We start from the raw sequence: 20,990 nt of genomic DNA, 5'->3' as shown, positions 1-20,990 counted from the left end.
TCTGAAAACTGCACTGAACGGATAGGGCTGTCGAATGCGGCCTTATAGTCGACGATTGTTTTTCGTGGGACTTTTCCAGGATTTGGCGCAGATTGAAAATCTGTTCTATGATGGAATAATGTCATTGACCATTGGCTTCGGTCGTACGCACAATACGCAGTATAGCACTCTATGCGCGATGGGAAGGAGACTTATTCCTCTATAGTTGGCACTGAACGGATAGGGTCTTATAGTCGACGAATAGGTGGAATGTGTAGCAGATTGATTTAAAATACCTAATAATGAGGGATACCACTCTATGGGGTCAATATAAAAATTCGACCAATATTCCAAACATTTTTGTAGTCTACCCAATAAGAATATAACGCGATTTTTTATTGTTGAATATTACCAAATGTACTTAATAAGTTTTAACATGACATCCGCCAAGTCTCTTTCCCTCTCTACATATGAATGCCATTAAAAAAAAACTTGTCAACATAAATATTTGTACCATCTGCGATTTGTTCTGATAACGATGCATGTTATCCTGTCTATCTGTGTTTATGACTCTTCTAGTGACTCCTCTGCATAACTACAACATAACCTTAAATATTTTTACAAATATGAATATGTGTCAAGTAGATGAGGTTGTTGAGATTTTTTCTTGTAATAACAACAACACCAGCCACCCTGATAGACACAATGACAACATTTTAAATATTTCCACAACCCTTAATTTGCCACATTTATGCAGTAAATCACATGCATGCATATATATGACTGAGTATGTATTTATTTGACATTTTGTATATGTTTTCCTCTGTTTTTCCTCTTTCATTGCAGAAAATAAATCTATGGACCATTGGGAGGCTAACTGTCTAGAACCGCAAACATTTAATGTGATGACCACACAAACCTTTAGGAAACCACAAATCTTATCAAAAAGTACTTAAGTGGAGACAAGAGAAAGAAGACTATGTGCACATACACACACTCACACACAAGCACATGCACATCTCCCAATGAAATGTTATTTTAAAACTAATGAAGCATAAACCGTTCAAGAAAACAGATAAACATTTCAAGATTTATTGGTGGACCGACCACAAGAAAAGATATTAGTGGCCGATTAAAACACACAACCGCCACCCCCTATCCTTCCTCCATCCATTCGAAAGCCGAAAAAACAACAACAATTTCATTGAGTAAACATCAACACAAACTATGAAGCGCAAAAAGTACTCGGAGGGGAAACGTTTGGAAATAAGAATTGTCTGTAGAAAACGAATTCGATGTATGCTATGTGTGGTTGGTTGGCCCGTGAATGTTTAAAGGATCCTTGAACTATCCGCTACCCAAGACAACCTTGCAGAAAATAAAACAGTAACAGCTCCCCTTTGTTTTGCAATTAATTGGAAACCTTAAACTATTTGCTAACTTCTTGGAAGTTAATATCCATCCTGCTGCTACTGCTGTTGTTCATCAACTATTCAAAGAAATTCTCCTTCTTTCTCCTCTGAGCAAACATCAATCTTGTACTAGTCGTGCAGCACGTAATGAAGACACTCTTACGCTCATTAGCGTTGTTATACTCGTCGTCGTCATCGCACTCCACGTCCATCTCGCCGCCATCATCACCATTCGTGGTTAATAAATTCCTGATTCTGGTTGCATTTTTAATTTTCTACTCAACATTCTGCTGCCAGCAATTGGTGTGGGCTGAAACTTTTACTTTGGGCTATTTAACGGGTTCCCAGAGAACACCCGGCAATTTGGATTATCAAAGACCAGGTAAATGAACACAAACTTTAATCACCTCTATATTTGTCTTTAGTTATTTTTCTTTGTTTCAGGTATTACCATATCTGGTGCGATTAGTTTAGCGGTCAAGGAAGTGAATGAGGGTGAATTGAAATCATTGGGCCATGAATTAGATTTTATAGTTGCCGAAACGTATGGCGATGAAGTCAATAGCATACGACAAACCGCCGCCTTGTGGACGAAACAAATTGTTGGCTATATTGGACCGCAGGAAACATGTGTCCATGAGGGTCGCATGGCAGCTGCTTTCAATTTACCCATGATATCTTATGTAAGTTTTAAGGGGAATTATTTTGGGGATATATTTATGGAATTTTTGTTTTATTCTCTTTTTAGTATTGTACCCATCGTGACACCTCGAATAAACATGATTTTCCAACATTTGCACGAACCCGTCCACCGGACACACAAATCTCCAAATCGGTTGTGTCGCTTTTGATGGCGTTTAATTGGACCCAGGTATGAGATAATAAGTAAAAAAGTAAACTTTGGGCGCCATTTTCATGAAATTATATCTGATTGATATGCTTAACCAAAATCGATTAATAACTTGATATACGTAAAAAAATTTTCAAGATTTCACACCTTGTTGACGCTTAGAAAAATAATACATGCCTACGGCATGCCTTGAGAAAAATTATTTCAATGATTCAAACCTTAGACAGCCACTGGAAAAACATTTCCAAAATACCCGCCATTTTGGCCACTGGAAAAAAAATCTAAAAATTATCCACGACTGGGGCCTCGAGATTTGTTTTGAAAAATTCACAGCTGGGTGATTGAGCAAGTTATGGAGGAGCATATATCTTAGTTTTGAACAGAACAAATCCTCAGACCCTCATATTTTTCTATGTATCATTCACATAGACCACCCGCATTTATTTCTTACACTAAACAAGGATGCATTTCTTCCCTACCTACTTTTTCCTACATCCCTTCCTCTTGTACTCACTTGGACTCCATTTATCACTTCATTCAGTTTTATATTAATTTTATATCTTATGAACTTATTTCATTTTCTCTTTCCTTTCATATTCTTTTCATACAATCTGTTTGCTTTTAACGGCTTTTGTCGCATCTTGTACTTGTCCTCTGGATGGCTACATGGACTGGAATGAATGTATGGAACATATCATTGTTGTTGTAGGTAACATTTTTGTATCTTGACCATCCGGATAGTTTGTATCAACCTGTGGCCGATACCATCTTGAGTATTTTAAAGAGTGCTGCCATTACGGTGCGTGACGTCAAGACCTGGAAGACTATCTATCATCACGGCTTCATGGCAAATCCTTTTGTCAATTTAGTGCAGCAGACTTATACAAATACCCGCAGTAAGTATGTACCATAAAGTACCAGTAAATGGAATTAACAATTAGACCTTTTATGTGTCTCCCAGCACAGGGGATTGCAGGGATTAATGAAAACACTGAGGATACTAATTTATGAGAGTGCGAAGAAGAAGATTTCTTTTTGCTTTTTCCAAAAGGATTTTTTAATTAGAATACTTTTTAAACTTTTATTTCTTTTTTCGAAAAGCTTTGGCAATATGGAACAATTAACAAGGCTCAGAGTTCAGCGTATAGAAATTGGGAATGTATTTGAAAAAAAGATGTCATAAATCTCACGGGGGGTTAATTGTTTGTGTGTGTGGCATAGATGAAGATGGCAAAGAAAAAAAAAAATACCCTTAAGAATTTTTGTCTAAAAGGTGTTTGTTCCGCCTCAAAGAAACTAGGGTGGATTTCCATTGCTTATCTTTGAGAATCGTCGTTATGTTTTCTATTTTGTGTATGTATGTGTGTATGTTATCTTTTAATATATTCCCAAGAACAAGTGAACGGTATATACACATACTTGCATAAATCATTGTCAAAGCACACATAATTTAAATACTTTTATATTCAAATATTTTTTCTTTATCGTACTTTTAAAATAAATAAATATTCAATTAAAGTTGAACAGGGATTGAATAAAGACAATAGTAAGGAAATGGAACATTTGAATTGGGAAAATGTATCTTCCGGCATAAAAAAAACTTGTAAATAGCCATATAAAATTGAATTCGATCTAAATATGAAAATGATCTGAGGGATGTCATTCCAATTAGTAACAGTTATTTAAGGCACGTGTGGCACATTTTGTAGAACATGTGGGTGATTTGCCTCTGTTTCAGTGCTCCTTACTTTTACAGTTATAAATACATAGGTTTTATTTCACTTGAAAACTTTTAATTTGGCAGGGAAGAGTCCAAACAGCCCACGTGTGTTTGCATGGGTATGACATACATACACATATAATGAAATTAAATCATATTTTCTTTGAGGGTAAATAAAAATATATTTAAGATTTCTTTATGTCTACTGACCGACCGACAGTTTCTAAACAATTTTCCATCGCTGTAAAGCTGTGAATTTAATGATGTTATTATCCCGTCCAGTGCTTTTAGTTTCAATCACTTTCTCCTCTATAAAGTCCACAGTTAATTACCACTATTACGTTGAGTTGTCCTAGCTTTACGGGCGCACGGATACCAATAAACGTGATGACCAACCACATTCTTGTCATTTATTTGCAATCATGTCCCTTGTCTGTTTTCTTTCTTTCTTCTTTTCTTTTCTTGTTTAGTTTATCTTATATTGGGCCATTATTACGAACATGTGGGCCTAATGGTAGCCCTGCATAACAAAGGCCTGCTCGACAAGGGTGAGTACTTTGTTCTCGGAGTCGATATCGAACAATATGATCCCTCGAAGCCAGATAAATATTTACGCGGCCTGCTACTGGATAAAAGCGATGCCCAAGCGGAAATGGCCTTTCAGTCATATTTGGGCATTTTACCAACAGCGCCAATTAAATTTGCCGAATTTGCCAAGGAGGTAAGTAAGAGAGTGAAGTGAATAAATTTCCGGGCCATTAAAAGCAAACCCATTAATATTTTAATTGGTAATTTTAATGGTGTGTTGAGAATTAAGCCAACAACTCTCGATAATGTTGATGAAATGAATGATACTCGAGATCGAGAGTGAGGTGGATATTTGTGTTTATCATCAATTCTTCATAACCTTTTTAATAGAGCAATCTGCTATTTGGTGATTAGCTAGCTGTTGATAAAGTCATGTACACATCGAATGAAGTTAATGAAAATTCGTTTTATGTTTCACATAAAGTGTTGAAAAAATTAATTCTTATGGCCACAATCTGCGGGTGGCCAATAAAGCCATTTTGGGTATTACGTGTAGTAACCACAATGGCCGGTCGCCCAGCAAGAGTTTGATAAATGATGGTAAACATTAACATTTTAGTGGTTAACATCATCATTTCCCCCAAGTGTTAAAATACAACAAATATTTGGCATTTTTCATTAACAATTTTGTATTTTATATGACAGCTGAAATACTGGGCCTGTAATTTGTCTTTTTTACAGTTAATTATTTTGTAAGATATTGATGTTTTATTATTTACAAAAAAGGTTAAAGGATGGCAAATTTGACATTTTAAAACAGTAAGGTATGAGACCCTTCAGTATCAGTACATTGTGCCAAATGTTATGCCAATCGTGCTTACTTTGGGCCTTTGATGTGCCCTTTACTTAAAATTCGACTCTATATATGGGAGCTACATCTAAATCTGAATCGATTTCGAGAACACTTGACACACGTTATGTTATAGTAACTTTAGTACGTTGTGCAAAATTTTGTGACAATCGACATAACTTTGGGTCTTTGGTGCACAATTTACTTAAAACTATATATGGAGCCTGGATCTAAATCTTAACCGGGGTTCGTCCTTAGGCCAAATAATAAAGCGGTGCCAAATTTTATCCAATTCGGATCATAAATGCGACCAGTACTTTCTTTATAACTCAACATGGGCGGACGGACGGACATTCATAAATCGACTTGTCATGTTCCCTAGGTTGACAAGGCTTCAAGGTTTTTTTGAATCAATATCTTAATTTATGAAGTAGAATAAAATGTTGTGTTTTTTAAAGAAACTTTAGGTGATCTTCAATAAAATTTATTTTAGATTAAATATTACCTTTAAGGGAGGGGGAAAGTTCTTAAATTATTTTAAATATTTTATTTATCAAGACCTTGTGGACTTCCATGGGTATTGCATTGAAAAAATACCTTTCATAGTGGGAAGGCCCTCTATATATCTATAAGGCATACTATAAATATAGGTCCCCTAACTAAACTAGGTCTTAGCGTATGTAGACATATTGGAAGCCTGTTTTGTGTTGTTCTGTTCGGAACTCTCATTTAATCCTCTGAATATAAATTATATTTTATTATATCATTGGTTTGATGGAAATATTGCATTAAAGAACTAGCTTTCATAGTTAGAAGGTCCTCGATATAGCTATAAGGCATGCTATACAAATAAACCTCCGGAACTAATCTTGGTCTTACCATCTTTAGACATAAATCCTCGATTTGATGTATTGCTTTTTTAATTCTTCTAAAATTAATATTAGCCCAGAACATAATTTTAATACACTATGTCCAAAGTTCTTTCACATTTCCTCTGTTTATATGGGTTTGAGAAACAAAATTGTTTTTTTTTTGACAGATTGTTTTTGAATTTAGAATTCCCGCTTAGATTTTTGTTAATTTGTGTCGTAAATTGATATTAAAATCAATCATATATAAAGGACGAAGATAATAACTCTCAAAAAGATTTTCAATGTCCCAAAACAATCTCTTAGGAATTTGTCAACATTTCTGTCAAAAGGTTTTTGTTTTAATGAAAATTCGAGTCTGTATTTCTTGCAGTTTCCGTATTTCATGTTTGAAATATATTTTCTCCTGTTCCAAGTATCACACAATTTCCTATTTTTCCAAACATTAAGTCTTTATTAAATTATTCGATTTATTTTTTGTGCTAGCCTAGTTCAACAAAATTGATATCAAAATCATCCACCTCCCCCTCAAAAACGGATGATGCTATAGAGTAATTAATTTTCCATTATCACCATGTCTGTCAAAAAAGGATATCAATGTATTGAAATGCCAACATGCTTTGTCCGGATGTTGTTGTTGGTTTTTTTCATGTTTTGTTTTGCTTGACTGCTTGTTAGCTAGCTAGCCAATTTCAAAATCATTAATCATTATTTAAAAGTAATTTGTGTAAACATTCTCTTCTCTTTTTTCAACTTCATTTTAGGTTAACAAATATATGCAACTACCACCATTTAATTTTCCCAATCCACTGGGTTTATTTGGAGGTGCAAGACAGGTTAGTAGAAGAAAAACAACACACCAAAAAGACAATATTTTTTGGGAAAATGTGACCAAAATGATTGGCATACAAAATAAAAGATTTTATAATAAAATTAAATTAAATAGAGACATATGTGTATAAAAATATATACCCTTGTTTTTGTTTGTTGATTTTTATTCGATTTCAATGTCCTTTAATGTTGAATTTTTTAATACAATTTAATGGCATTTTACTTTTTTCACAGATAAGTGCTGAGGCAGCATATCTTTACGATGCCGTACACTTGTACGCAAAGGCTTTGATTAAAGTATTACGCCAGGGTGAAATGCCAAAAAATGGTACAGCTATAATTGAGGCTATAAAAGGCACCAAGTATCGCAGTGCAATGGGGTAAATACAAACACAGGGAAATTAGCGGATTTTATTACTTAAAAATCCCTTATTTTATTATTATTCATATCCCTTTCAGTTACCATGTCTATATCGATGAAAATGGTGATGCTGCTGGCAATTATACAGTATTAGCGCGTGGTTTGACACGCAATCATAAAAATAAAACAGTTCCTGGTCTGATACCCGTGGGTACCTTTAGTCAAACACAAAGTGATAAATTGCCTGTAAGTATAATTTCGAAACTGTTCCGGTGTAAGCCAACAAAATTTATTTAACTATCTCCGCCATTGGCTGTAAAATAACTCTGCTTACATTCGGTTACATCATATATGTTTTATTTTTCTTTTCTTTGTGTTATTTCTTTCTATTTAATCTTGTAATTTATGCATTTCTGAAAACTTTACATCTCTCATAAAAATAAATAAATAAATAAATGTAAAAAAGAGCTATTGGCAGGTAAGCCTATCATTATTAATGTTTATGGTCTATGTTCTACATACATACACAAATAACCTACACTATCAACGAAATTTAAATTTATTTTCGGTTTTTTTTTTTGTAGGATCTCAATATATATGGCAAAATAGAATGGGTGGGCGCTGGTCGTCCAGCAGCAGAACCCAAATGTGGTTTTGCCAATGAAAAGTGTATAAGTATGTGCTGGGAACAGTATCTTGATATGGAATTTGTAACTAATCGTGATTATCCTTGCAGGTTATACGGGTGAAATATCGGCTGGCATTGCTGGAGGAGCATTACTTTTACTGGGCATTGTTTCACTGGTCCTCTATCGCAATTGGCGTTATGAACAAGAATTGGATAGTTTGTTGTGGAAAATCGATTTTCGTGAAGTACAAATGCACGAGAATGAAAAGGAATCCAATGCCCAGAAGCAAACAAGGGTGAGTACTTGATTACCTAACCCAAAATATATTTTTAAACAATTTTTTATTTTAAAATTTTTACGGCTATGTAATTTTTATATTTCCGATTTGTTTTCTCCTCAGTCTACTCATCCCCTAATACGCACCAGTCAGGTCAGTTTAAGCTCAAATCCCGATGCCGATTTTCGTTATACGACAATATTCACACCAATCGGTTTGTACAAGGGTCAACTGTATGCAATTAAAAAGGTGCGAAAGAAATGTGTGGATATTTCTCGTGAAATGAAAAAGGAATTAAAATTGGTAGGTTATGCAAAAATATTAATTTTCTTATTAATTTAATAAATGTATTTTTTGCAATAAATGTATACTCCTTCTTTTTTGAAATATTTATAGCTACGTGATGCCCGCCATGACAACATTTGTGCATTTATCGGAGCCTGTACAGATCCTCCAAACATTTGTATTATAACCGAATACTGCACCAGGGGTAGTCTGAAGGTACATACATACATACAAACATAAATCATCAACGGCAAAACGCATTTAATCCACTTCTTTGTTTCTTCTTCTTCGTATTGGTCTTTATGATTTTTGCTTCATCTAATTAAAGGACATTTTGGAGAATGAGGACGTCAAGCTGGACAACATGTTCATCGCTTCCATGGTAGCCGATATAATACGTGTAAGTCACACTCACTCACACTTGGCCATCAATCCATCCCCCCTTCTAACCATCCTTGTAAACTTCATCATCTGTTAACGTCTGTCTCAAAAGTTTTTTTCAATTGTTGTTGATTGTTGTTTTTCATGTGGTTTTCCATGTGTTGTTTTCTTTGTTTTTATTTTCTTCCTGTCTCCCCCTCTCTATTGTTGTCATCGTCTTTTAGGGTGTCATTTATTTACATGAATCGCCCATACGTTTCCATGGCTCATTGTGCACTTCCAATTTGTTGATTGACTCACGCTGGGTGGTTAAATTGAGTGACTTTGGTTTGTTTGCATTTAAGAAAGGCATCGAGGATAATTCGACAGATGCTGTCTCGATGGCTGCCAAATGTACAAGTAAGTATGAAAACACAAAATAAAATAAAATTAATGAAAGAAAAATAAAATTACAAAAAATTTATACTTCGCAGTCGGTAGGATTCGAACCTACGCTCCCAGAGGGAATCTGATTTCTAGTCAGACGCCTTAACCGCTCGGCCACGACTGCTTCTTACCACCCTAGTTCATAGTATCAAAATCTTTGCTATGATTTAATTTTTTTTTAATTTTTATATATAAATTTCATATTAAATTTAGTATTTTTATTATTTTTTAATCAACATAAACAATTCATTGATTCATTTTGAATTATTAGGGATGACATAGTTTACATTTCAGTACTATTTGTCAATGAATATGTACATTTTATGCTTTTAATTGTCATCACTGTTGTACTCTTATAAGTTGCTGTTTGGTTCATGTGTCTCACTCTCTTAATAGAAAATTGTGTCAATGCCTCGATTTGCCAACACTATTTCTCTTTGTTATGAGTGGCCACTCTCTTCAAACTCTGGCGCTGGTGGTTTGTTGCGTTGTTGTTTACTTGGGCACACACAAACACACACATGATTAATAACCATTTGAGTTACATCGGAAAATAAAACATGAACAAAACCAAACATGTAAGCAGTCGTGGCCGAGCGGTTAAGGCGTCTGACTAGAAATCAGATTCCCTCTGGGAGCGTAGGTTCGAATCCTACCGACTGCGAAAGATAACCTTTTGTTTATTTATATTTATGATTATTATTTAAATCTACTTAATTTTTATATTTCTGATTTTTTTTAAGAATTACTTTACCGTGCTCCCGAACTACTAAGACAAGGCCCCGCATCCCTGGTAATGGGTACACAAAAAGGTGACTCCTACTCATTTGGTATTGTTCTCTATGAAATTCATACACGCCATGGACCGTTTGGAGAAACAGGTTTAACACCCATGCAGTGTCTGCAGAAGGTACTACAGGTCCAAGACAATCTCTATCCATATCGACCATCATTACAACCTCTAGAAACTTCATTTGATTGTGTTCGTGAAATCCTTACCGAATGCTGGGCTGAACGGCCCGAAGATCGTCCCGACTTTAAGACAATACGTGCCAAATTGAGACCCCTGCGTAAGGGCATGAAACCCAACATTTTCGACAATATGATGGCAATGATGGAAAAATATGCCAATAATTTAGAGGCTTTGGTTGACGAGCGTACCGATCAATTACAGGAAGAAAAAAAGAAGACTGATGCTTTGCTCTTGGAAATGTTACCGCGGCCAGTGGCTGAGCAGCTGAAAAAGGGCCACAAAGTTGATCCGGAAAGTTATGAACAGGTTTCCATATATTTTAGTGATATCGTTGGCTTCACCTCAATGTCAGCGGAAAGTACACCGTTGCAAGTTGTGGATTTTCTTAATGATCTATACACCTGCTTTGATTCAATCATAGGTCACTATGACGTCTACAAAGTGGAGACAATAGGCGATGCTTATATGGTGGTAGGTGGCAAAATATAGTCAGTCGAACTTCTATAACTCGAACTAACATTAGCCTGAGCACACTTCCTTTTATGGGTATTTCGGGTTATAAATAAAATTATAATTTGTATCCTTACTGCTACAGATACTACATTTGATTCAATTCGAATCATGGAAGTTCGACTATTATTTAATTTTCTTTGATATATTTAAATTTTATTTATTTTGCAGGTTTCCGGTTTACCCATACGTAATGGTGATTTACATGCAGCTGAAATTGCCTCCATGTCCCTGCATCTGCTGGACGCAGTTTCAGAATTTAAAATCCGCCATCGACCCCACAATAAATTGCTGTTACGTATCGGTATACACACGGGCCCCGTATGTGCTGGTGTGGTGGGCCTTAAAATGCCTCGTTACTGCCTGTTCGGTGATACCGTGAATACAGCCTCCCGCATGGAATCCTCGGGAGTTCCCCTAAGGATACACTGCAGTTGGCAGTGTAAAGAGCTGTTGGAAAAATTAGGTGGCTATCATTATCAGGAACGTGGTATGGTCAGCATGAAAGGCAAAGGTGATCAACGAACCTATTGGCTGTTGGGTGAGGATGAAGAGGCTAAACAAAGACGTACCTATGAACGTTCTCAACGTCGAGGTTCAAGGGCATTAAATAAATATATACAGGGTACTATCAAACAGCAACAACAACAACAACAATCAAACAATCTCTCCGTGGCCAATGACTTGGGTATACGTTCGTCATTGAAGAAAATGCCCCGAAATTCATTGACACGTTCTTCGAGTTTGGAATCACCAAAGAAATTAAGATTTGCCACGGGTTCCCTATTGGAACATCATCGTTATCATAGGTGAGTGGGTAAATGTGGTAGATCGCATTGTGTATGAATTTAATTTTTGCCCTTTTAATCCTAGTGACGAAGCTTTGATAGAAGTCGTTACCGATTCCTATACGGGTTTGAGACGCTCATCGGGTGCCTCGTGCCATTCACGCTATGAAGAGTCTACACTATCTTGCCAAAGCTGTGATGATCTGACCAATCTACAACGCCAAAGACGTCCATCATCCTATCCCAATGCCAATACGCCGCTCTTGCTGAACCACAAAGAAACTTAACAAACGAAATTAAAAGAATATATATTAACAATAATTAAATAGAATTAATATTAGAATTATAACTAAAATCAAAATTCAATGTTACCATGAACGAAAACAATAATATTTCTCTTGATATATAGAACTTATTTACTTACTTAATTGTGAATTTAGTTTTAAGGTTTATTTTAAAAATATTGCCTAAGTCCACTTAAATATATATTTATTATTGTGTTCATTTACATATAAAATATGTAAAATTTTATATATATATATACATATTTACAAAAATCTTAATCGAAATGTTGTACTTAAAAATGTGTTCGTGTTAAATAGACGTTTTATTTTAAAAATATTGATAGAAAAAATTATATCGTATATTTGTGTGTCTAGTCTGTTTTTATATTAAACAAAAAATAAATATGTAAATGTTTAAGCCTTGTATTTATATATGTATATTTATTTATTATTAATGTAGCAAATTGAATTTATTATTAAAGCTTTTGATTTTAGAGAATTTTGGTATTTTAATTGTTAATAAATTATCTGAATCTGATTGTTATTTTCTATTTTTTTTAGATAACAAAGAGTCTAAATATCGATTGGGCATAGAATATATTATGCAAAAAATTAGCTCAAGGAGCTACATGTATTCATTACTTATTTAGATTAAATGTTGTTACAATAAAAACGTCATTTGAAGGAGAAATGTTTTTAATATTTTCTTTTACTTTTACGAACATTTTAAAAGCTCGGCCAACCGCAGTGAACTGCTTCTTTTTTGCATTCTTCTCAAGGAAAAATGCACTACAATTCGCGTATAACCAGCGGAATTGCATAGACATTTCGGGAAACTCATCAGCCTATAGAAAATCATTCAAAGCGTCTAGAACTTTCAAGAAATCACTACCGTTTTGGTATCTGTTGTAATTTGCGTGGGGTATAGCACAGGCTACTCCAATCGACATTTAACAAATAAAAAATTGTCGATATTTTAAATATCATTGGACATAATGCTGGTTTTCTCTTATATAACATATGTTTATATATGTATCATTATAATATAATAAAACTATAGAATTCCCACATTCCATTCTTGAAAAATTTATAAAAATCGGTTAAGTTTTCGCTGAGTTATTTGCATTTGAATTCAACAATGTTCCGACTGCCTACAGACTGTGTTTGCCTAGAAGTATGCTACAACTTTCGTTACAAACCAGCAGCCACGCAGCTAAAACAATGCCGCTGTTAAAGAATCAATTTTTGTGTGGTTTTTCATTTTCAGGTAATAGGCGCCCAGCACCGAACAGCAGAGCGTATTTGGGTTGATGATTGACTTCAAATGCGAATAACTCTGCGACTACTTAACCGATTTTCATAAATTTTGCAAAAATGGTTAGAGGGAATTGTTAAGATTTATCCCATATTGACAATACATGTATAAAATTGTGTTAAATGAGAGAAAATTTGCATTTTTTGAAAGTTCGAAGATATGTAAAATATCAAATAATTTTTGGTAAATATGAACAAAGTCGACACTCTCTTTGTCCGATTTACACGAAATTTTCCATAGCGTGTTGAATTGAGTCTAGAAAGAAGTATTTTATGTATTTTATTAACCTAAGCCTTATGAGTAATGAGGGTGGCATCTATACAACTTTCGACAACTTTCGAAGGGAATAACCGATTTCATTCAAACTTTGCACATCGTAATATTACTTCCAAATATAAATCAAGAATGAAAATGGAGGATATCGGTCCACTCCTATTACGTTCGACGGCTTCACACATAAGCTATGTTATAAAATTGTTTGGAAGGTAGGTACCCAAAATTGTTGTTAAATAATTAAAAACACAATATTCATTCAGTTCATTTTCATTAAAGCAGTTTATTTATTTCATTTTTTTAATATATGTATAATTCTTTATTTTTAAGTTTATATAATAATTAATTGCTTAAGTAAAACTTAACAATTTCATTTTGTAACCAACAATTTGTTTTAAATATATATATATTTTTATAAAAAAAAATCATTAAAATAAATATGTTGTTTAACAATAATTTCATTTTGTTGTTATTAATAGTAGTTGTTGTTTTTTGGTTTATCATAAATAAATTTATGCATTTTCTTTATACATTTCTTTTTTTGAAATATACGAACTACGAACTTTGTATTTTTGGTTGTTAGTTGTATTTTTTTCACTGTGCTTTTTTTGTTTTGTCATGATTCTTGTTTGTTGCTTTGATTGTATTTGTATATTTGTTGTTCCTTTTAGATGTGTTTTCAGATTGATTTTTTGTCTTGTTGTTATGTTAATATAGCAGGTATTTTTTATTATAGAACCAAATCTTAATAATATATATTTTTTATTTTTCTTCGCAGAACTCTCATTTCTCTTCAAAGGCTTAGTCTTGATCTTCTAGGCTGTTATTTTCCAAACATTTCCAACTGTCTGAAATAAATGTGTTGTACAGATGGCTGATTTAAAATATTTTTGAAATAAATTCAAATTTTGTACAAATTTTGTTCGAGTGCCCAATTTTCGGAATAATGAAACTGTATTTGGTTTAAATATTCTGATTTTCAAATAAATAAAATCAATTGCAATTAAAATGCTTAGATTTAAAGCTATAACAATTCTGTTGGGGTTTTTGTTGTTGTTAGTTTCTGTTTTTTTACTACTATAACAAGTTTAAAAATTATTAGCTGGTATAAAAATTAATAGTTTCTGCATTTTATATTCAATTTTCTTTTTGGTTTTTGTATAAAAAATCTACTTTTTTAATAAATTTCAACAAACAATTTCTTTTTCGCTAAATATATATGTCTATATAATTGAATTTTTATTATTATGTATATATAGGTATGTGTAAAGTTTACTAATTTCAAGCTAAATGTTTTAACAAATATAGTTTTTTTTTGGTAAAAACAGTTAATAATTGCAGGTCAAAGCTGTCGATGGGTATCAGCTGTATGTCATAGAGGTGGCCAACAGGTGTTTAATTGGGGAAAAGAACTATAACATAGAACGGCAATTGCTGGTATGAATTAAAGAAGCAATTAACAAAAATATTCAAAAATCTGCTGTTCTTGTTATATTCGACGTCAATTGAAACATTGAAATTATGTTGGGCGCCGTATTTTAAAATTTTTCAAAAGGATATATATTTTTTAAATTACATCAATTACACATCACTGCTGGCTACAGTTAGAGTGTCTTTCACACCTTGCAGAAACGTGTCAAAATCTTCAAGAATACTATATCGTAGGAGTATGTTGTCGTTAATGTTCTCATTTGGTAAAATTTCACAATTTTCCAAATAAAATGAAAATTGAAAAAAATGTTGGTAATGAATAGTTCTCTATAAAATTTCAAATGTAAATATATATATATATATATATATATTAGGGCAGGTCAAATTTAAAAAAAAAATATGATATATCGATGAATAGGGAAAAAATCAGTTTTAAAAAAGTGGGACACTCGAAAATCGAGATAGACCCATGGTTCCTTTACCAAGGTTGCTTAGAATTGTCCATAGAATCATCCTAAGGGCTGATTTTTGTCGATTTTTTGGCTCCATACAAATTGGTCCGCCCTAATATATATATATACATATATATATTTATATATATATTGTGTGACTTTAAAATTTTTGTAGGCTACCTCAACGGCAATGTGCGTTTTGAATGACAGTTAAATGATTTACTTTTAACTGATGACAATATAAACGCAATTATTTTTTTCCTTTAATTTGTGCTTGAATTAGGTGTAATAAATATACACTTGCATTTGTTGTATCAAAATTTGTTTGTTTCTTTTTTCACTTGATTTGATTCGTTCGTTTCATTTCGTTTTGTGTTGACAACAGGTAACATGAAGATACGTTCTGTTTCAGATTAATTCGTTCCACACGGCAGGCGGAAAAGGTACCAACGGTGAGTTTGCTGAACTTAAAAATTACAATAATCTGCTCTTAAATACAATTTCGAAATGGGTTGATGCGTTTCTCTCAGTGTACGATGTTAATTGTATTTTTTGATATATTGATGCAAATTTTTATCATATTGTTAACAAAACTGTATGAGTGTATGCATGTATGTGTGTGCGTGCTCTATTAGTCAAGCTAAAAATGTACAATATTTACTTAAAAATTTCTTTCCATCTTAGCTGTAGTTTCATTTGGTTTACAGACTATTGGCTTAAACATTAACAATAGGTAGAAAAAGGATTTGGATTATTTGTTTCTTTGTTTTTTTCTTTTGACAATTGCTCCAGATTGTTTTCGAAAAATTTGGTTTTTCATGGGAAGTTTAAAAAGTTGATCGTTTATTTGTTTTTTTTTTCTTCTTTTTTTTTTGGAGTACAAGAATATAGATGTTGGTTGTAGGTAGGTTTTTCTTTCTATGTGTAAATATGTATCTAGAATAGATTTCTCTGTTTTTTTTTTTCAAATTTTGTTTTCGTTTGTACAATTAAAGCTTAAGATTAAGTAAGTTGTATGAATAGAGTAGCTTAATTTTGTTCTTGTTTTTTAGTTTTTATTATTTTTTTTTAATTTATATAGAAATAATGATTTTGGAAATCGTATTAATTGCTTATCAAATGCCAATGCTTGGAAAATTGTGGGTAGAAAGCTTATAATAAGCTTTACCTTTTTTTGATTGCTCCCCTTAGCTTAAAAAGCTTAACAAAGTTATAAGCTTATCCAACTTGAACGTGGGTAGTTAAGTTTCTTGTTATGTGTTTCTTTTTGCTTAGTTTAAAGGACTTAGAAAATAAAATGCTTCGCTTTATATGTTACGTTTACACGATGTCACAAAATCACACTTTAATGGGGCATGCGAGCACAAACATCCTAAGGGTACATAATTTGAGGTGTGTGTGTTTTTGTAACACCGCATCAACGAACATCTTTTCACAAATTACGATTTTCGATGGTGGTTGACCAGTAATTTCATCTTGGTTTCTTGACCAAACTTGCTGATCTGAAAAATCGAAAACAAACAGAAATTTAATAAAAACCGGATCTCATTTAGTTTATTCCGTAACACTCACCTTCTGACGCCATGTCTGGGACTCACGGGTGGTGTTCTTGCCGGCGAAGCTGGTGCTGAGGAGCCCGACGAGGCCAGTGACAGGGTAGAGTTGCGTGGTGCTGAGCATCCTAAATAAATGGCCGATCCCTTTTCGGTGTCACGCAAATCGACACGTGAGCCATGGACGGACGATGGCACGGAACCTGACGACGACAAAGACTGTTCTATAAGAGAATAGACCCAAACCTTGAAGTTAAGTCACTACGCACCTGTATAGGAATGTAAACCAGCAGGACTACTGCGAGGACGCACCGCCAGGCCACTGACAGTGCTGGCACTGCGTTGTAAATGTGTGCCGCCATTACTACCGCCCCCACCACCTGAACTCGCGGTGGTATTGGCGGCACCCGAACAGCCGGCTTTCGAGGAATTTTCCGCTTTACCATTGCCGGTCAAACGGCTGCCAGCACTACTGACACGCGGTGAACGTGTCGAATTCCGTGAGGGTGAACGTTGCAGTTGTCGCTGTTGTTGTTGACGTTCTTGGGCTTCTCGTTTACTGGCCTCAATGGCGGCCGCATATTCGGCAGCCTCAGACGAGGTGGTAGGACTAAGGTGGGCCTCATCGTCTTCAGGTATCCCCTCGCCGCCCAGTGAACGACGCGATCCCACTTGGCCTTGGCCGGAGTGTTTAGGTGACGTTGGGCACGATTGAGCGGTGGTTACGCCACCCGTTGAAGCTTGTGGTCGGAGGCGTGATCGTGTTGAGGCAGATGAAGGTCGTCGGCGGAAAAGACCTTTGGTGGGGTCCATGTTGCAAACACCTGGTAAAGTGGTGGAAGAGAGGGAGAAACAAAACAAACACACACATACACATAGACAAATACAAAGAAGTATGGCAACGAAGCATCGGTTATCACAAAATGGTGCCAGTAATGGAGTGATCAAAACAAAAAAATATATTTAAGGATATAAGGAAAATTAAAATTTTTTATTAAACAAAGAAAAGTTTGTAAAAATAATACGACAATGACATAATTATTTTCCATGGACTATTTCCTCTTCTGCTGGCAATTCCACTAAGGGTCGATAAAGTTTGACATTTTCCATTAACACTTCACCGCCATCATCTTCCTCATCAGTATCAAGGACCTTTTGTTTATCCTGGCAAGGATTTTTACTTTGAGAGGATTGCGAGTTTTTCAACTTCCATTGTTCAGCAGCAAATGAGAGAGTATATCTCATGGGCGGTTTAGCCTCCGCAGTGGCATGATGAGATGATGACTGTGCCTCCTTATAATCTACAACTAACCCACCTGTGGGACATTTTTCTCCACGCACACAATTCCCCTCACAAATGTCACGATTCTGCAATAGCTCCTCATAGTTGTCCAGGGCTGCCATGCATTTCATGCGATCCAACTTCTCCAAAGCCATGGAGGGATAACGTTCCCGCAAACGTCTACGTTCTTCGCTCAAACGGTACATTTCGAATTCCTGCAGTTGTGTTTGAAAGCCCACATTTGGATTGGCCACGGCGCGTCCAGCGCGCACAACTTTCAGGGCATCTTTCCAACTCAGGTTGGTGGCAGTCATGATGTAGGCAACGGCAACCGTGACGGAACGTGACATCCCGGCCAAACAGTGAATGAGAACATTGCCCTCACGCAAACGGGCAGCGTGTATAAAATCATTGCAGACGGTAAAATATTGTGAGAGATTTTGATCGGGTGTATCGGCAGCCATGACGCATAGGTAGTGTTTATCCTGGGGAGAGGGAAGAGAGTATAATTATTATAATGTATTCGGTTATTTTTGGTCGGCTAGTCTTACCGGTAATAATCTGCGTGGACTATCATGTATGGCCACTATGTGGGTTATCTTGAATTTGTCCAATTGTTGGGTATCTTTGGAGTCTCGATAATTGCCCACATACAAGCCAGGCAACACCTGTGAGGGAAAGGAAAAAATAAGTGAAATTGAATCCCAATTTTAATATTTTAATGAGGAAATCTGTAACCTACCTTGTTCATACCATTTCCCATGTTGTATCATTAAAAAGTTAACTTGGCAATGCAGACAATAAATCTGTAAAGAAACGCACACACCAACAAATTAATAAAATTCAAAGTTTTTTTTTAAGCAGAGTATAAAATTACAATATTACCCCCCAAAATAGGCAATATAATACAAAGAAGACTACAAAATCGCATAAAGTATGCATCAGCAAGTTTTAATGCATTTCCTTGGAAACAAATGCTAACAAAGAAGAAAAAAACTTTCCATCTTTCCAGTTCACATTTCTAACAAAGGAGGAAATTGTTGGAACAAAACAAAATATAAGGAATGGGAATGTTAAAGAATTTGGGGAATGTTATTTGCAACGTATTGTCCCCTATGAGGGGAAGGGGAAGTGAACAGAAAATATGGCATTTCTTTACAAAAAGAATTCAAGCATTGGGTGGATGTGTGAGTGTCTTCTTTGCATAAATGCATTATCATAATTCATGTTCTGAATACCTTTTGCAAAAGGAAAAAAACATTTTACCTTTGTCAATATTTCAATGGTGTAAAAGTCCAAAAAATATGTCAAATGTCACGAGGAAGAAAAATTACACAAACAATGTAATATTTTAACAAAAAAGAAAAAAAAACTAAAACAATAATCCAAAATATGCTAATGAATAGAAAACAAATATTTTGGCAACGATTTCTTAGGTATTTTCTCGTATTTTCAACAAAACGGAATCAATGGTTTCCAAATCAAATGTCGGCGAAAGTCATAGGTCATCATCGTCATCACATTTGTTGTCATTGTCTTTTCAAATAGATTAAAATGGAAATAAGAAAGAAATATTGCACCCAGCCAAATTCGAAAGCCTACTTTTAGGGAGGTCTCGAACAAATATTACTTTTTTAGTTTTCACTGCATTTCCATGTGCGCTCTTTTTTGGCTGGGAAAATATACTTTTGTTATTGTTTTTGTTGTGTGTGTTTTTTGTTGCAGTCGTCATCGTTATCCTTTTGTATGAATATGTCGAGTACGGATTTGTTTTGTAGCTCTCCAACCCGCAACTCATTGTTGTTGACTCAACAGTTTGCTGTTGACTTGCATACTTATAGGCTTGTTGGCTTTTGTATTTCATAGCCTAGTTTTTTTATTGTGTCGTTTTTTCATGCTGAAGCCCATTTGACATTGAATGCACATGCAAAATTATCCAGCCAAATGTTTATCCACAGATGTTTATTTTTTCGTTTTTTCGGGTTATATTTCTAGTTTTTTTTTTTTTACTTTCGTGTTGCATTGTTGACACGAAAGATAAAATAAACAGGGGCGTTAAAAAAAATAGAGGGATATACAGTAAAAAATTATTATTAAATTATTAAAACATATATAATTCGTTCATTATATATTCAAGAACCATAGGCGATTTTAAAACAAATATTGTTTCGGGTTATTCATTTCATGGTTTCAAAAGTATGGAACTAGAACTCGGCATCTGTTAACCTGAGTTGTTAAACCATATTTTTCCTTTTCTGTGCAAATTATTACACTGACGGAAATGCTTCGCCTGACTATATCACAACGCATACGAATAATAAAAGCCTTCCCAAAAATTGGCGATTCTGCCACAACCTAAAAAATTTAAAGTCGTTCTCAGGAATTAGGCCTGCTTAATGGTGCTTGAACAACAGGCAATGTTCGGCAATTTTTTAAACAAAATTTTCTTCAGCGATGAAGCACATTTCTAAGACGATGGGAATGTTAATAAACAAAGTTGTAATTTTTGCGGTTCTAAGAGTCCTCAAGAGACCATTACATCTAGAAAAAGTCACTGTGGGTGGCTCTTTAGTCAGAAGGTGCGATTGCACTCGACTTACTTTTTATACTACGAAATGTCGGTTACAACATAGTTGGCCTAGTTCAACTTTTTTCTGTCCAACTGATAATATTCCTATTTTTTTTAGAATTTCTGAAAAAGTATCCAAAAACTTTTCAATTTTCGAATGTT

General features: G+C 34.5%; 2 protein-coding genes and 2 non-coding genes across 4 annotated transcripts; 2 read left to right on the top strand and 2 right to left on the bottom strand.

Moving 5' to 3' along the window:
- Positions 1 to 1,538: 1,538 nt before the first annotated feature.
- Positions 1,539 to 12,002, top strand: LOC133333242 (guanylate cyclase 32E). Its single transcript, XM_061541568.1, has 17 exons — positions 1,539 to 1,773; positions 1,836 to 2,074; positions 2,140 to 2,262; positions 2,951 to 3,137; positions 4,432 to 4,682; positions 6,973 to 7,044; positions 7,274 to 7,419; positions 7,499 to 7,646; positions 7,985 to 8,075; positions 8,137 to 8,324; positions 8,430 to 8,609; positions 8,703 to 8,807; positions 8,920 to 8,991; positions 9,197 to 9,371; positions 10,142 to 10,842; positions 11,053 to 11,690; positions 11,755 to 12,002. Exons 1-17 carry the CDS (start codon positions 1,539 to 1,541, stop codon positions 11,954 to 11,956), a joined length of 3,753 nt encoding a protein of 1,250 aa, XP_061397552.1. The 3' UTR covers positions 11,957 to 12,002.
- Trnas-aga (transfer RNA serine (anticodon AGA)) lies at positions 9,441 to 9,522 on the bottom strand. The gene has a single exon. It is a non-coding gene; the product is annotated as a tRNA-Ser (tRNA).
- On the top strand, positions 9,981 to 10,062 carry Trnas-aga (transfer RNA serine (anticodon AGA)). The gene has a single exon. It is a non-coding gene; the product is annotated as a tRNA-Ser (tRNA).
- A 4,814-nt stretch (positions 12,003 to 16,816) lies between the features above and the next one.
- LOC133333219 (protein phosphatase Slingshot) lies at positions 16,817 to 19,085 on the bottom strand. Its single transcript, XM_061541547.1, has 7 exons — positions 19,002 to 19,085; positions 18,811 to 18,927; positions 18,294 to 18,744; positions 17,427 to 17,801; positions 17,247 to 17,357; positions 16,997 to 17,180; positions 16,817 to 16,926 (listed from the first exon to the last, which is right to left on the bottom strand). The coding sequence occupies exons 1-7, from the start codon at positions 19,020 to 19,022 to the stop codon at positions 16,896 to 16,898; spliced, it is 1,290 nt and encodes a 429-aa protein (XP_061397531.1). The 5' UTR covers positions 19,023 to 19,085; the 3' UTR covers positions 16,817 to 16,895.
- Positions 19,086 to 20,990: the final 1,905 nt, after the last annotated feature.

The sequence above is a fragment of the Musca vetustissima genome, unplaced genomic scaffold (assembly GCF_032173495.1).
Source record: "Musca vetustissima isolate MV318-11 ecotype Yass unplaced genomic scaffold, APGP_CSIRO_Mvet_v1 utg12664, whole genome shotgun sequence".
NCBI lineage: Eukaryota > Metazoa > Arthropoda > Insecta > Diptera > Muscidae > Musca > Musca vetustissima.
The sequence above is the reverse complement of the archived record's forward strand: the minus strand, read 5'-3'. Positions and strand labels throughout refer to the sequence as shown.

Coding starts and splice junctions, on each gene's coding strand:
- LOC133333242 (XM_061541568.1), top strand. CDS start 1,539: ATGAAGACACTCTTACGCTCATTAGCGTTGTTATACTCGTCGTCGTCA. Junction 1,774..1,835: donor TTTGGATTATCAAAGACCAG/GTAAATGAACAC, acceptor TCTTTGTTTCAG/GTATTACCATATCTGGTGCG. Junction 8,808..8,919: donor GCACCAGGGGTAGTCTGAAG/GTACATACATAC, acceptor ATCTAATTAAAG/GACATTTTGGAGAATGAGGA.
- LOC133333219 (XM_061541547.1), bottom strand. CDS start 19,022: ATGGGAAATGGTATGAACAAG. Junction 18,928..19,001: donor TGGGAAATGGTATGAACAAG/GTAGGTTACAGA, acceptor TTTCCCTCACAG/GTGTTGCCTGGCTTGTATGT. Junction 16,927..16,996: donor CCCAGACATGGCGTCAGAAG/GTGAGTGTTACG, acceptor TCGATTTTTCAG/ATCAGCAAGTTTGGTCAAGA.